We start from the raw sequence: 16,741 nt of genomic DNA, 5'->3' as shown, positions 1-16,741 counted from the left end.
GGGGTCCCCCCGCCTCGCCCCAGTGTCAGAGACAGAGCAGTTAAGAAACAGTCGACATATCTAGAACCAAATTTCCAATTATTCACTTTAATGGAATGGAGAAAAGGTTGATTAATATTTAAAAACAGATAATCCTAAAAAAGCTTTTTAAAAATAATTTTTTATATTTTTGAAATTAAATGTAAAGCAAAACTGCAACTACAATACAAAAAACTTTTTTTTTCCCTGAAAACCATCTGAAAGTAAGTTACCAACCTAATGTCCCACTCTCCCTAATATTTGTTAACTTTTTATTTGGAAATCATTATAGATGATAAGAAGTTGCAATGTAATGTACAGGGAGGTTCTCGTGCGCCCTTCACCTAGGTTTCTCCAGGGTTAGCATACTGCATAACTAGTACATCAAATCTATGAAACTGACATTGGCTCAATCCACAGAGGTTCTTCAGTTATGCTAGTTATATGTGTTTACGAGATGTGTGTAGCTCTTCACAATTTTATCACACGTGTAGCTTCATGTAACCACCACAATCAGGACAGTGGTACCATTACCACAAGGCTCCCTCAAGCCACCTCCTTCATATCCACACTGACTCCCTCCCCCTGCATCTCTCACCCCTGGCAACCACTGATCTGCTTTCTGTCGCTCTGATTGTTATTTCACAACTGTTACATAAATTAAATCATGTAGTATGTATTCTCTTGAGATTGGCTTTTTACACTCTGTCTCATTTCCTGGCAGTTCATCCAGGTTTGTTGTGAATATCGACGACAATTCATTTCTTTTTATTGCAGAGTATTCCATAAGATGGATGTACAACAGTCTAATTTTTTTAATACAAAAACATAATTGTTTTCTATAACTTCCTTATCCCCAGAGGGCCAGATGAGAACTTGGGAAGGTCTGCTATACCACTCATCAGACACGGGGAGTCAAGGTGGTGGTCTCTCTGGTCCTCTCTCTCCCTAATGCACTTTTACTGCACTGTGGTCAACTCATGTTGTTGTGGGACTATGATGTTTGACTCTTCCTGAGCTACTTACTGCCTCCTGGAAGGCAAGGAACAAGTCTCTTGATTCTCCCAAACTTACTAGCTTGTTTCTCACATTTCCCTACTTACTCTCCACTGGGACTTTGGCCCCTAGGATATCCTAGAATGGGGGTGGGGAGGATATAATAAAGTCACAAGTCCTTCACCTCTTCTCCCCCTTTATGTCATCTTCACCCCCTTTATGTCATCTTCATGTTGAAACAAAAGTACCTTTACATCCTATTGCTGCCGCTCTGCACTGTGGCTTATAGCCAACATCTTTTCTTAGCTGTACTTCAAAAGAATTTTGAAATTGTTTTTATCCATTTGCACATTTTTTAAAAATTTATTTATTTATTTATTTTTGGCTGTCTTGGGTCTTTGTTGCTGCATGGGGGCTTTCTCTAGTTGTGGTGAGCGGGGGCTACTCTTTGTTGCGGTGCGTGGGCTTCTCGTTGCGGTGGCTTCTCTTGTTGTGGAGCACGGGCTTCAGTAGCTGTGGCTCACAGGCTCTAGAGCACAGGCTCAGTAGTTGCAGCTCACGGGCTTAGTTACTCTGCGGCATGTGGGATCTTCACGGACCAGAGCTCGAATCCGCATCCCCCGCCTTGGCAGGCGGATTCTTAACCACTGCACCACCAGGGAAATGCCATTTGCACATTTTTATGTGACATCTGAAAAATGTTATCAGAAGTGTAACAGTTACAAAAATGTAATTTCTGATGTATTGTATATTTTACCTCTATTATTGGCTTATTATTTATTGTTCTTTAAAAAATATTTCTAGTGGTTGCCCAAGTCTTTACAGTATATCTCTTTAATTTGTCACAGTCTACCTTGAAATGAGTAGCTTCACATATAGCATAAGAACCTTACAACAGGATAGTCACAATTCTTCCCTCTCACCTTCTGCAGGTCTCCAATTTTTTGTGCTACCACTTGCTGTAGTAGAGCATCTATGGTTTGTCAGAAGGGAGTTAGTAAATGTTCCTTCACAGGTGCTATAGCGACTTCTAGGAACTGACACCCTCAGTAAACCCACGGGCTCCTGTTGTGCTGAAAATGAGGCACTGATCTGAGGATGCAATGCTAAGATTGTGGCTCAGGCTTGTTCCCATGGAGGTGGCCATTTTCCGTTCTGAAACCTCGGGAATAGGATAGCATCAGAATCCTTAAGAGGCTATTTTTCAAAACCATTGTTTGTTTTTCATAGTTAGCCCTCCTTTTTAGAAGAATGCTCTGATTTTTTCCACTCCAAGAACATTATGTGAATGGACTGTGTTCCTTAAATAGGGAAAAATTCACCAAGATATTTGCTTGTGTCTATTGTTTGTTTAGCTCTTGTTTCATGTTAACAATGGTGCTGGTAGGATAACAGCCACATACGAACCCAAAGCTCCCAATACTCTCTGTGATGGAAAATGGCACACACTTCAGGCAAACAAAAGCAAACATCGCGTGGTTCTGATTGTCGATGGGAATGCAGTTCGAGCTGAAAGTCTACACACCCAGTCTACCTCTGCTGACACCAACAATCCCATTTATGTTGGTGGCTATCCTGGTGCGTATGTCGTCTGCTCTGCTCATTCACTTTTGAGGGGCATTGCCACTGGGGAAAGTCTTATTAGTTCATGTGGATATAGAACAGGGATGAAGAAAAATACATGGCTTGGGTGATAAATCCTTTACCATTTTAGAAAGTCTATTTCAAATTCCTAGGAATTCTTGGAAAAATTAAAATAATCTACACATATAAGGTGATCACTAGGTAAGACTCCGAGAACATCAGATGTGATGTACAGGAAGCTGGATGACTTCACTGAGAAAGAGCTTCCCAGATGACCCCCAAGTTGGGAATCATTTTAGGGGTCAGTAATCATTTTAGAGGACAAACATGTGTCTTATCCTCTCACATCGATTTTTGGATTCAAAGTATGCATTTTAGATGTTCCAAGTAATTGATACAAATGTTAATAAAATAAAAATCCCTTTTATGACTTTTTAAGTCACTATACCTTAAAATTGTTTATTAATAGTTTTCTATGAATTCTGCTATCACTGAAGCCACTTATGTAGAAAAGTATTCTTCTAATTTTGATCTGGAAACCACAAGAAGTTATTTTTGTTCCTATTGTGCTACCTATGTCATTTAACAAAATTTAACACTATTTATCTTCTCTTCTTTCCTAAACAGCTGATGTAAAGCAAAACTGCCTGAGCAGCCAGACCTCCTTCCGGGGTTGTTTGAGAAAACTCACTCTAATTAAGGGCCCACAAGTGCAATCCTATGACTTCAGCACAGCTTTTGACCTACAAGGAGTTTTCCCTCATTCCTGTCCTGGGACTGAGTCCTGAACTTTGGGGAACTCCTCAGTTGGGAATCATCATTTATATTTTGAGGAGAATTATTTGGTGAATTAAAACCTTTACAGTTCAGATTTCATTTCCAACTCAGGTTAAATGTTTCCAGAGAGAAATTTTTTGTTTATGTCAAACTAAAACCACATGTACAACAAATACCTCTATTAAATAGTTTAAAATGTAAATTGAATTCACTGGCTGTTTTTTTAAAGTTTTTTAAATGAAACTTTTAAAATGTTGAATATTCTATTGATTACTTGACAGTATTTCATGTTTTGCATTTTGAACTTTTAAAAAATAAAATATCACTATAGACGATAATAGATTAGAGCAGAGTATGAATACTTTCATTTCTTTATCAAGATGTTAAGCTCCAATTCCTACAAAGAACAAGTATTCAATAATACTACTGGGTACGTTCCAGCAGAGGGCACCAGCTGTTTGCCCCAAAAGCACTTTAAACAGACTCCAGCAAGTCACAGGGCAAAGGGAACATAGGAAGAAGGCAGAGCCTCCTCTAGATATATCCTTGTTTGGTAAGGACCTAACCTAACAGAGTATTTTGCAAGACAAAAAAAAAAAAAAGTGGCATCATAACTAGTTAGCTCTTCTTTTACTGTTAATTTTATTTTCATTCCTTGGGATGAGACAGTTTTCCTTGATCAGCTACTTTTTCTCGGAGAATGTGTGTAAATTCCAGAAGAAGGAAAATTTTAAAGCCATAAATATATTTTAACGAACTAAGCAGTTTTAAACTAAGATCTCTGAAGGATCATTTAATTCCCTGCAAATATATTTTAGTTCTGCTCTGCAGCCATGGCTGGAGTCAAAATGGCTACTATTCCATTTGCTCCAGAAAAATGATTGCACTTTGCAAATGCTTACTTGAAGAGAGGTCTTTACCACTCTTAGAAATGACCTGCTTTTATAATATGGAAGGTGATAGGTTCAATTTCTATTTCTGTGAGAGATTTTAATTTCATAAACAAGGAAGACAACTGTGGTCCTGGGCCCTGTCCTTCTGTGCCTTGCTCACGTTTCTGAACCCTTGTGGCGATCTGCACCTCCTGGCTGATGCAATTCCTTCCCAATAATAACTGCATGAAGATAATTAGGAAAGGTAGCAGCCAACTGTGGGAGTGCTGTCTGTTCTATAGCATCTGGCAATTTAAGGAATTCAGACAACTGCAGACTTAAGGCAGCTCACTTGACAGCTGGATTAGGAAAAGGGCATTTGCCATCTCAGCAGTGAAAATGCACAAGGGGCCCCCTCACTGTGCCGTGGGTGGCCTTTCTGTTCATGTTTCTATGGAAACCATCTACAGCGGGAGATGACGGCTCAGACATTCTAGACCTTGGTTCATCACACTGGGTGAGGAAAAGATCCAAACCAGGACAGACAGCAGGTTGTAGAGTTGCCATGGGCTTTTGCCCCTCTCTCCCCCTCCCCACTTATTAATAAAGCTAAAACAGAGTTTGGGCCTTTCGTGGTTATAACTATTCCCAAGGCCTCTCTTAGAAGACCCCCTCAAGGGAGCACCCAGCTCTCTCCCCTTTGGCCTTTACAGAGCACGAGTAGAGCCACCTTGGTTTGGCTGTCTCCCCATGATGGTAAAGAACCTGGGCTCCAGCTCAGACACCTGGCTCTGACTCTCACTGCAGGGCCTTATGCTGGTTCCTTAACCTCTCTCAGCAAGGCAGGATTCAGGTCTTTAGCATAAGGTTGCCAGATAAACTACAGGACACCCAGTTAAATCTGAATTTCAGATAAACAATGAACATATTTTTAACTATTCCATATCATATATTTTTTATTTGCTAAATCTGGCAATCCCACTTTACAGGCTCCAAGGGCCTAAAAAGATTGATACCCCTTCCCTCCCTACCAAATAATTCAAAAAATTTTTTAAAGTCTACACCTTAAAAGACATGCAACATAATTTGTTGAAGATCAAATTTTTCCCATGATGCTTTTATTGAAACATAAGATTATTTTCAAAACCTATTTTTGGTGGCCCAAGAATTTGCTTTGTTTGTTAATCCATCACTGTTTTTTAAAATTGTGGTAAAATATAGATAGCATAAAACCATTTTTACTGGGACTTCCCTACTGGTGCAGCAGTTAAGAATCCACCTGCCAATGCAGGGGACATGGGTTCGAGCCCTGGTCTGGGAAGATCCCACATGCCGCGGAGCAACTAAGCCCGTGCGCCACAACTACTGAGCCTGCGCTCTAGAGCCCGTGAGCCACAACTACTGAGCCCATGTGCCACAACTACTGAGCCCACACGCCTAGAGCCGGTGCTCCACAACAAGAGAAGGCACCGTAATGAGAAGCCCGTGCACCACAACCAAGAGTAGCCCCTGCTCGCTGCAACTAGAGAAAGCCCGCGAGCAGCAACGAAGACCCAACGCAGCCAAAAATAAATAAATAAATAAATGTATTAAAAAAACATTTTTACCATATCTTAACCATTTTTAAGTTATTTAACCATTATTTTAACCATTTTTAAGTGTATAGTTCTCTGGTTTTAGGTACTTTAACACTGTTGTGCAACCATCACCACCATCCAGCTCCAAGACTCATTTCATCTTGCAAAACAAACTGTGTACCCATTAAACACTAATACTCAGCTCCCCTCTCTCCCCAGCTCCTGGCAACCATTTTACTTTCTGTCTGTAGGAGTTTGACTACTCTAGTCACCTCATATAGGTGAAATCATTCAGCATTTGTCTGTCTGTGACTGGCTTATTTCATTTGGCATAATGTCCTACAGGATCATCCACGATGTAGTATGTGTTAGTTTCCTTCCTTTTTAAGGCTGAGTAATATTCCATCATGTGTACATACCATATTTTGTTTATCCATTCATCCATCAGTGTGCACTGGGGTTGCTTCCACCTTTTGGCTATTGTGTATAATGCTTTGTATACCAGTAAACAAATATTTCTTTGAGTTCCTACTTTTGATGTTTTCGGGTATATACCTGGAAGTGGAATTACTAGATCATACGGTAAGTCTAAGTCTATTTTTAATTTTTTGAGGAACCACCATACTTTTTTCCCATAGTATCCAGTGCTGTTTTTAAGCCTCAATCTTCTACCTGTAAGGTGTGGTTATGATACCAACCATGGAAAGGCATATATTTGGAAATATTACTAAAATTGACTCAAAAAGAAGGAGAACATATGGATAAGCCAATAACACTGACCTTAATCCTCAGTGAAATTTAATCCTCAGTCACACCTGCTGGCAAAAAAAAGTGCAAGGATCAGTTGGTTTAAAGACAAGCTTTATTAAACACCAGCAACAAGAAAAAGAAAACTAACCAATGCATTTTACACAGCCGGTATAACCTTTATGAGGCCTGATTTATATAATACCTTATTGATTTTCCTATATTGTCTGTACGACCATATCTAAAAGGATGCATCATAATTAGGGATGATGTACATGTGACTGGATATGGAACAACCATATTCAACACAGGCTTATGAATTAAGTGCCAATTTAGTATCCAAACCAGAAATTGAGATGAAAATAGATAAAATGCTCTGTTAGAATTGGTGGGCCAGGAGGCATGTGTAGTCTCACCTTAGAACACTACAAATCAAGGGCTAAGTTGTGGTACCATGAGAAAGACAGGTCTGGGAAGGTTTAAAGAGGTAGCTGCAACTAGGCTTTGCAGAATGCACAACAGCAGCTTTTGTGGGCCACAGACAATTTACAAAGTGCTTTCTTATGTACGGTGTTGTTTGGGTCTAGAGAGGAGGTGTGGAACCATGACACATGGGTCTAAGCCGCCCAGCTGAAAGAAAGGGGACTGTTAGGAATAATGGGGGGCAGGTGGGAGAACGGGTAGGTGGAGAGAGAACAGAGTGGATGGGGCCTAATCATGGAGAGCCCAAAAGTTAAGGAAGTAGGAAGGAGACTGGATGCAATGCCTTATGAAGTGTCAGGGTTTTCCATTAGAGTGGTGTGATGAAACGGTGCATTTGAAATCATAAACTAGCTGGAGAGTGCAGCCTGAGTCAGCCAGTGGAGCAACACTAATTGAGTGGTGGCTGATACCAGGGCAGTGATAAAGGACAAGAGAGGTGTATGGGAATGTTAGAGGCTCCAGCAGTACGTTAGCTTTAGGCAGTAAAAGATTGGGAGCTTAGACAATGAGAATGGTGGTTCCACAGACAGGAGGTAAATTGAGAAAAATTATGAACTTAAGCTTTGAATGTATTGAATTTGAGAGAGAACATCTGAATGGTGAGAACATCTGAACATCTCTAGAGCCTGCAAGCCACAACTACTGAAGCCCGCACGCCTAGAGCCCATGCTCCACAACAAGAGAAGCCACCGCAGTGAGAAGCCCATGCACCACAACGAAGAGTAGCCCCCGCTCGCCGCAACTAGAGAAAGCCCGTGCACAGCAATGAAGACCCAATGCAGCCCAAAATAAATAAATAAATTTATAAAAAGTAAAAATAAAAAAAAAATGTAATTCTGTACCTTTGAAGTTTGATTAAATTGATCATGGAGTTTAAGAAAAAAATACCAGTGAGAAAGGCAAAATGTGGAAAATCATCTGGCAGGCTAAACTCACTAAGTCTGGCTGGAAAAAAATGTTCAAACTCAGAAGACTCTGTGAAAATCTTTCAGTCTTCTAGGTGAGATCAGAAGTGAACTGAAGAAAGCACTTCTTAATAGGCTAACCTAAAAGAGAACACTTTTTCCTCCTCTCGTTGTTATACTGGAATTGAGTAAAGTTGGGGAGAAAAAGGAGAGGAATCCTAAACTGATAAAGTGACTAGGCAAATCAGTGAATTATTGCTGACTCTTATAGCAATTCCCGAAGTCAAGTGAAAGGTATGCATTTGTGTGTGTGTGTGTGTGTGTGTGTGTGTGTGTGTGTGTGTGTGTGTGTGTGTTTGTGTGTGTGTGTTTTAGTTGATATATAACCAACAGAAAGTGGGATAGAACTTATGGTCTGAACATAACCTAGTCGATTTCTTACTAAAACACAAAACATCAACAATTCTTCAGTAACGTATAATAGGACCCAGGGTCTACAATACATAATATTCACATTTGTTATGTCTAGGATACAACTCAAAATCTTTCAACATATTGATACATACAACCAGGAAAATAGGGCCAATTCTCAAGGGGAAAAAAATGCCAACCTCAAAATGGAACTATCAGACAAAAACCTTAAAGCAGTGATTATATCTATGCTACATAAGGTCAGGGTAAACACATTTGAAATGAATGAAATGATATAAATTCTCAACAGAAAAATGGAAAATAGAAAAAGGAACCAATTGAAAATTACTGAACTGAAAAATACAAGATCTGAAGTGAAAAAAATCACTGGATGGACTCTATCAGAATGTAGATGATAAAGGAAAGGGTCAGCAAACTTGAAGATAGAACAATGAAAATTATCCAACATAACAAACAGAGAGATAAAAGATTGAAAAAAAACCCAGAGTGTCAGGTAGATAACTTCTACAGATCTAACATAGCATAATTAGAGTCCCATAGGGAGAAGAGAGAGTGGTTGGAACAAAAAAATTTTTTTCATCAAGAATGGCAAAAAGTCTCCAATTTAGTGAAATACATAAATTAACAGACTCAAGACACTCAGCAAACTCCATACAGAAAAATTTCAAAGAAAACAATGCCTCAACACAATAATCAAACTTCTAAAATCCAAAAATAATTAAAGAATTATTGAAATCAGCTAGAGGAAAAAAGCACACATTACATACCGAGGAACATTGATTCAAGTATCTATGAATTTCTCAGGAGAAATCCCAAAGGCCAAAAGACAGCAGAACTACATCTTTAATGTACAAAAAGAAAAGAGTTTATCAACCCAGAATTCTACATCCAGTGAAAATATAAAAGTATCTTTCAGAGATAAAAGCAAAATAAGGACATTCTCAGATGAAAGAAAACAAAGATAATTCATCAGGAGCAGTCCTGCTCTTGTATCCAGAATATATAAAGAACTCTTATAACTCAACAATAATACAAACAACCTAATTAAAAATGAGCAAAAGATATGAATGGATACTTCACAAAAGAAGAAATATGAATGACCAAATGCAGAAGAAAAGATACTCATCATCATTAGTCATTAGGAAACTGTAAATTAAAACCACAAAAAGATTCAACTATATACCATCTAGAATGGCGAAGTGTTCACAAGGATGTTGAGCAACTGTAACTCTTGTACACTGCTGGTGGGAATGTACAATGGTTCAACCACCTTGGAAAACAGTTTGGTAATTTCTTTAAAAAGTTAAATATACACCCACCACATGTCCATTCTATTCTATTCTTGGTTTTTATCAAAGAGAAATAAAAACATATATCTACACAAAGACTTGTAGATACACATCCTTAGGAGATTTATTTGTAGTAGCCAAAAACTAGAAACATCCCAGATGTCCATCAATACAAGAATTGATAAAGTGTGGTATATTCATATACGGGAATATTACATAGAAATAACAAGGAATAAACAATTGATACATCAACAACATGGATGAATCTTAGAAATATCAGTATTATGCTGAATGAAAAAAGCCTTACACAAAAATACATATTGTATGATATCATTTATATAAAAATCTAGAAAATGACTGAGGTCAAGGAGCGAGGAATAGATTTACAAATTGGCATGAGGAGACTTTTTGGGGTGATGGAACTGCTGACTATTTTGTTAGTGGCGATGGTTTCATGGGTCTATACATATATCAAAACCAGTCATTTTACATATCTGCTGTTTAACTGTACTTAATATACCTCAATAAAGTTGTAAAAAAAATAATTTAAAAATGTTGACAACACAAATCCTCTCTCTTTAGTCCTATGGCTATTAATAGGCTCAATTTAAATTCCACATGGGCATTTGAATTTGATACATCAAAGCACGCTTATAACACTGAACATTCTTGCAGGGAAGACACCGTCCCTGCAATCACATTACATGACTGACCAAGGACCTGGGGGGTTTGCAGTTCTCCATTAAGTGAAATATTCAAGGTAATTGAAATCTCTGCTTATGTCAGTATTAACTACAAATTTCCACGTGTTTCAGATTTCTCCAATTAACTTACTGTCTATGAAATGATGAGAAATGAATTTTTAATTGATTGAGGATCTGGCTAGGCCTCAGGGCAGTCATTTTAAACCTGTACAAATAGCAGGTAAGAAAAGATAGAAGGCTTATATGATCTGACCCAAAACACTCTGGAAGGAAATTTTAAAAAATAAATACAATTCTTCTCAGACCTGTCTAACACGCCCATGCAGAAAACAGGAGAATATGCCAGGGAACGAATATTGAGGGCTTGGGAAGAGGTGGGCTTAGAAGCGGGGGAGGTGAATATAAGGCTGGCTAAGAGAATATTTATTGCTACGCGGGCACTTTCCCCACAAAAAATAAAACATGGTTCTTGATTTTTGTTATATATTTTTTTCTCTTACCAGTCTGATCTTAAATCATTGAGAACTCATTTCAGTCATTTCAGGTCATCGATCACTATCACCCTTAATATTATGTTTTTAATCATGTACAAAATACTCTTTAAATACTAAAATTCCATTTTTGCTTGACTTCACACTCTGCAGACATTCAGTGTGTTTTTCTCAGATAAATGTTAATAAATTTCACTTCCAATCCCCTAAATATGGATGCTCCCCAAATTTCCAATATTGACTTTGTCTTTCTGTTTTTCCTGTTTTTAACTTCGACCTCATCTACATATAAGGTTTCAAACATATCCGAGGTGCAAAGTATTCCAAAAGATTCAAAAAATCAATATTCACAATCCTGACTTGTCCTTCAAAATCCAGTTCCTGCTGCTACGAGGCATTTCCACTTGGATGTGTCACCCAGCACCTCAGACTCACCTTGTCCAAACATGCCTATTTCCTCCCCATCTCTAGCCCACCCAATTAATTTCATCTCTGGATTTCCCTATTTTTATTGGTGCTACTATCATTCTTTCAATAGGTTATAAATTATCCCACTGTTAGAAATGTCAGGATAATGCTAATACTCATATCCAACGAGTCAGCCAGTGTTACTGCTTTTCCCTTCAAAATGTGTTTTGCATTCCCAACTTTATTTCCATTTGCTAGTTTTTGTCTTTATCCACTCATTCAATAAATACATATACAGCAATAACTATATGAGAGGCACTATTCTTGGTCCTGGGGTACGAACGAAACAGACCAAGGCACGCCCTCCTGACTTCACCTATCCTACCACCTTGGTGTCAGTCTCTTCCAGCTTGAGGGGGCTGTCTACTCAGTGCAGCCTGCTTGCACTGCTAAAGTGCTCCTTTGCTATATCACTACGCCCCCTCTTGCCTCTCAAGGGCTCTGTAAGATAAATTCCACCCTCTTAGAGTTCCATCCCCTACAGTCTATAGAGGACCAGCCCAAACTCCTTACCTCCCTGGCCCTCTGTCCCAGCCAAAATGGGATCTTTGCTTTTGGCTCATTCCCACTTCATTACTCTTGCCTGTTATACTTTTCCATCTAAAATTTATTCTTCTCATCTCTCTACATGTGACATTCTTAAATTCCCCCTCTTATGTGAATTCTTCCCAGCCCACTTCTACCTTTCTTGCCCACTTCTGAATTATTTTATCACATATACCTGGCAATTAATCATGGTTTACCTTAGGGCATCTACTGCATTGCAAAGGACTCCTTATAAACTGCATTGTTATTTATCTTTAAATGTTTGTCTTTTCACCAATCTTAAGTAGTTAAGTTAAACAACAGTTGATGCAATATATCTGACTGCAAGAAATTGCATACCAGCCTGTCCTCCCTAACTCATAAAAGTTTGACCAAACCCAAGATCAGGAAGACAGAGTTGAGCCCTGCCTCCTGTTCTCCTTGCTGGTGGACCTAGTAATAAAGCTCTTATTTTCTCAAGGCTGGTGCAATACTATTGGCTTCCATGCGCATTGGGCAGTAAGCCCTTGCTCAGTAACAAAGGATGTTTACATTTTGTTAGAAAGAAGTGAGGGGACTTCAGTCAAAGGGGAAAATATCATTTGAGAATCTATACAATAATAGCTTAGTTGACATTTGAAGAAAAATGTAAAATATTCAATTCTCCCACTCTTTAAGATATAAAAGCTAATAATAAAAACATTCTTAATTTCCTTATTAAGGCTTGTTTAGAAAGAGAGAAAAGATGGAGAAAGGAGGAAAATAAGATTTGTTGATTTCCAGGGATGGGGAAAAGATGACAGACACCAAGGGATAGGAAAGGCCATCTCTTCAAGCCCACCCTAATGATCATTCCGATTGTATGGCTTCCATAAATACCATACTTTCTCCAACTATTCAAATTACAGATATTTAGTAACACTATCCGCATAAGTTCCTTTGTACTTGTCCACAAGTTCTCATGTTTTGTTAGGAAAACATTGTCACCTGTTTTACCTAGGCCTCAGTCTAATCCCTATTGCTTCCAGTCTCTCCCCGATGCTGAATGCTTAGCCAAAAAGTGATCCTTCTTTTCCCTTTTCCCTTACCCCTTCACCCTGTGCCACACTAGTGCAAGCAAACTCCCCTCCTAACTTGCTTAGGTGATGTCCATCCCATGCCCCTATCCCCATTTCCTCTGGGACAGCAGCACTTTCCACCTGGCCACCTTCATCCTCCCAGCCTTGGGTTAAGACATTTACAGAAGTTAAATAACTTGCACTTACTTATACAACTGGTAGGTAGCAGAGTGAAACCTGAATAGAGGTGCTTATACCTGTATACCTCTCCCTATTCCCTCGCTCTTAATTACCACACTAAGTATGATTATAGTGATTAAGGGAGATTATAAAGTAATGAAATGGATTTTTCTGTATGGCTTGTGACAAATCTATAGGTACTGCATATATCATGTAAATGAGACCATCTATGCAATATTTATGCCTGATTAGAAAGACTTCTCATGGGTTGTCTTAGGTGAGCACTGGTCTGCATCCTGCTGAAATACTTCAAGATTAATGTGCTTTTAGATACTATAGTCAAGAATGGCACACTTTATACCTAAAGATTCCAATCCACAAATGAATTGTTTTCTTGCCATTGAGCAGCGACTAGAAAATGTGCTTTGCATTACATTTACTGTAAGATGCAAATAAAACATTAGAGAGCTTAGCTCCTGCACAGATGATAAAACGATTACTTGCAACTATAAGTACCTTTAAGAAACCTTTCAGAAGACACCAAGTGTCTTTAAGAAGAAACCAAAGTTTAAAAGGGAGGATAGCAAAAAAGTGTGTTTTCATTCTTCCATATGGGTAATGTGAGCTGTAAACAACGCATAAGGTTGGAGAAGTGGGGCCTGGATCAATTACTGAAAAGGAAGAATAACAAAAATATTTCTCCAAGTTTCTAGAGTTTTAGGGTTCTAGAAAGAGTTCTAGAATTTTCAAAGTGCTCTTACGTATATGACCTCATGTTACCATAATGACCCCGGCAGCAGGCAGAGTAAATGTAAGGTTCTCCACCTTACAGAGGAGGAAGGAGGCTCAGTGTCAAAATCCTTTATGAAACTTTTCACACCTAATAAATAACAAGGAGGCACAAGTAATCCGAATGTTGTTTTAAAAACCTTTGGAAACAGCTACCTACTTCCTGAATGGCAGCACTGACCTGACAAACGAAGTTTTCCCTGGATGACTTAGACCAAAAGTAATCTATAGGGGAGGATTTTTAGGCCAAATTATTAATCAAGGTCATGCTGATGGAGTTTTGTTTATGACAGAAATGGATCTCAGGGATCAAATGTAGATAATGAACAACAGAAAAAAAGAAAGGAGCCACAAGATCTTATACTTCCAAGGTGTTAAAGACAACATTCCTTCCCTCGATAAATACATATTGAGCAACTACCGCGCGCCAGCCACCATGTCAGATGTTAGGAATCCCATGGTAAGGAAAACCAGTATTTGCTCTCATCCTCACAGAGTTTACAATCCAGTGTGTAGGGTGTAGGATGAATGAGATGTATATCAAGTTTTTAAAAGAAATCTCAAAACTATATGATTACAAACCATGCTGGCACCTCGATCTCTGACTTCCACCTCCAGAACTAGGAGAAGTAAACTGATGTTGTTGATAAGCCAGCCGGGCTACGGCATTTTTGTCCTGGCAGCCTGAAGGGACTCAGGAGGACTGATCTAACCTGGTCCTCTGGGGGGCCAGAGGAAGCTTCTCTGAGGACGTGATGGAGATGCTGAGGCCTGAAGGATGAGCACGAAGCCCGGGTCTGCTGCTGGGGGCAGGAGGTTGCAATGGCACTGGAAGGCTGTTAGGCAGGAGAACAGATGGCGCAGAGGTGCTGAGACGCGGGAGGGGAGGAGCACCCCCCCAGAAACCTGAGCTTCTCAGAGGGCTGTCTCCACCCCCGCCTCCCTTCCTCCCTCTTTCCTCAATGGAGCGTCCACCCCAGGGTCCCCTGACACGGTCTGCACTGAGGTCACCAGCGAAGGCCAAGGTGACTCTAAAGGTTACCTCTCCGGGACCACTTCTCTGCTCAGCAGAGAAGTGATTAAGGGAGATTATAAAGTAATGAAATGGTGACGCCGGTGACGCCCCACCGTGTCCCCCGGGCACCGGCCAGACCACGCCGAACCAGAGCTCCCACCGCCAGCGCCGGGCTCTTACCGGGCGCGGCCCCCGCTCACCTACGGAGCGGGCCCGCCTCGGCCCAGGTTTGGCTCCCTGACCCCGGGTCTCACCTGGAAGCCTCGCCGCCTCGAGCCCCGGCGGCCTCTCGGGTCCGCAGCCCCGGCCCAGCCCGGGTCCAGCGCGCGCACGCCTCCCGGTCACTGTCACGGGGCCGTGGGTGTCATTTACTCGCGGAAGGGACGGTGCAAATAACCGGGAGGAGGAAACACGCGGGGGCCGGCCGGAGGGCGCCGGGGGACCGGGCCGGAGTGGCCGGGGCCTGGGTTCCCCTCCGCGGCCGGGCCGCCCCCTCGGACAGGCCGCTCCGGGCCTCGGGTCTCGGGAGTCCAAGGAGCCGCCGTTCTCCGCCGGAGGCCCGGCCCTCGCCCGCCTTGAACTCCTGATGGAATATTCGGCCCCGCCGGGTTGGGCAGTTTCATGGATCTCTGGGGCCCTTTCCTCTCACACCGGGAAACCCGGGGCAAAGTTCTTCAGAGCTTCACCTTCCAGGTCAGCGTTGTGAGGGGCGCGCGACACCCTGAAGTGCGGGAAGCGTCGTCTATCAGGCCTGTCAGGCCCGCGAGCGCTAGACGTGGCGGGAAAGGATGTGCGCCCGGGAGCTGAGGGCCGCGCGCAGATGCCACGTCACGGGGTGTGGCCTGAGATCCCGGGAGGGCTTGACGGGGGCGAGGCCGACCTGGTAGTGGGCGTGGCGATGGGGTGGGATGGGCGGGGTTGGCCTTCTTCAGAGGGGCGGGGTCGGGGAAGCAGGGGACGGTGCACAGAGGGGCGGGGCCAGCCTGGCGGTGGGTGTGGTGGTTGGCAGGGTGGGCGGAGAAGACCTGCACCAGGGGGGGCGGAGTAGGGAAGTTGCGAGGGGGCCCAGAGGTGACTGCCCGGGCTTTTGTGACTTTGGTAGGACGGTTGGTGGCCGTTGACGGTTGGGTGGTGTGGTCTCAGCCCCGGGGGCGGGGTCAGTCATACCCAGGCTGTCCAGCTCTGTAGAAAGCAGAAAGCCACGGCCACCCCAGGCTGCAAAGAGCATCTGCTCCGAGAAGCAAGGACCCTGCGAGGCCTGAGATGCGGGGAGAGAAGCTGGGATCGGTGCGTTGTCACCTAGCGATGCTCAGTGATTAAGTGATTGCTCAAGAGCCAGAGGGTATTTGCAGCGAGGCTGGACATCGTGATTTCATTATCTCTCTTTTCGTAAATTAGAAAGCAGAGTAAAATTACTCTGTTTATCCAGAGTGGACTTGGGGCTCTACGCCACTCAGGAGGGGAGCCGAGCGTGTGCCGTTAGTGAAGCAGCCCTGGAATGGGCCAAGCTCACCTGGGACAGTTGCTGGAGGCCTGTGATGGTCACCTTCTAACAGGAGAGTCTCTGAGACTCAGGAATGCGGGGACAGGTTGCGGGTAGCAAAAGGAAGCCGTTTGTGATCTTCAGTTGAGGGCAGGTTGAAAATAGTGGAGGCCCGGGGCTGCCACCGCTCCTGGGGAGGCTCTCCCGATTAATGTGGATTTGGGGGCAGGCAGGGTCTCTTCTGAACTCGAGGTGTCATCTACCTTTTTTATTCTCTTGCTTCAGACAGCAAGGCCAGGCCCAATGGATGGAAGCTACAGGGAGGCCAGTTTAGACTTGATTGAAAGT

General features: G+C 42.0%; 1 protein-coding gene and 1 long non-coding RNA gene across 2 annotated transcripts in view; one reads left to right on the top strand and one right to left on the bottom strand.

Moving 5' to 3' along the window:
* LAMA1 (laminin subunit alpha 1) overlaps positions 1–3,577 on the top strand; it is a 152,606-nt gene extending 149,029 nt beyond the window's left edge. Inside the window, exons 62-63 of the mRNA XM_082353446.1 lie at positions 2,370–2,592; positions 3,226–3,577. Of these exons, the coding sequence (XP_082209572.1) occupies positions 2,370–2,592; positions 3,226–3,386 (384 nt within the window). The 3' untranslated portion in view covers positions 3,387–3,577. The remainder of the gene's footprint in view (positions 1–2,369; positions 2,593–3,225) is intronic.
* LOC309610585 lies at positions 71–15,709 on the bottom strand. The gene is made up of 3 exons (XR_014234058.1): positions 15,165–15,709; positions 6,605–6,639; positions 71–1,705 (listed from the first exon to the last, which is right to left on the bottom strand). It is a non-coding gene; the product is annotated as an uncharacterized lncRNA (long non-coding RNA).
* Positions 15,710–16,741: the final 1,032 nt, after the last annotated feature.

Source organism: Balaenoptera borealis (assembly GCF_965194805.1).
Source record: "Balaenoptera borealis genome assembly, chromosome: 14".
Lineage (NCBI taxonomy): Eukaryota > Metazoa > Chordata > Mammalia > Artiodactyla > Balaenopteridae > Balaenoptera > Balaenoptera borealis.
The sequence above is the reverse complement of the archived record's forward strand: the minus strand, read 5'-3'. Positions and strand labels throughout refer to the sequence as shown.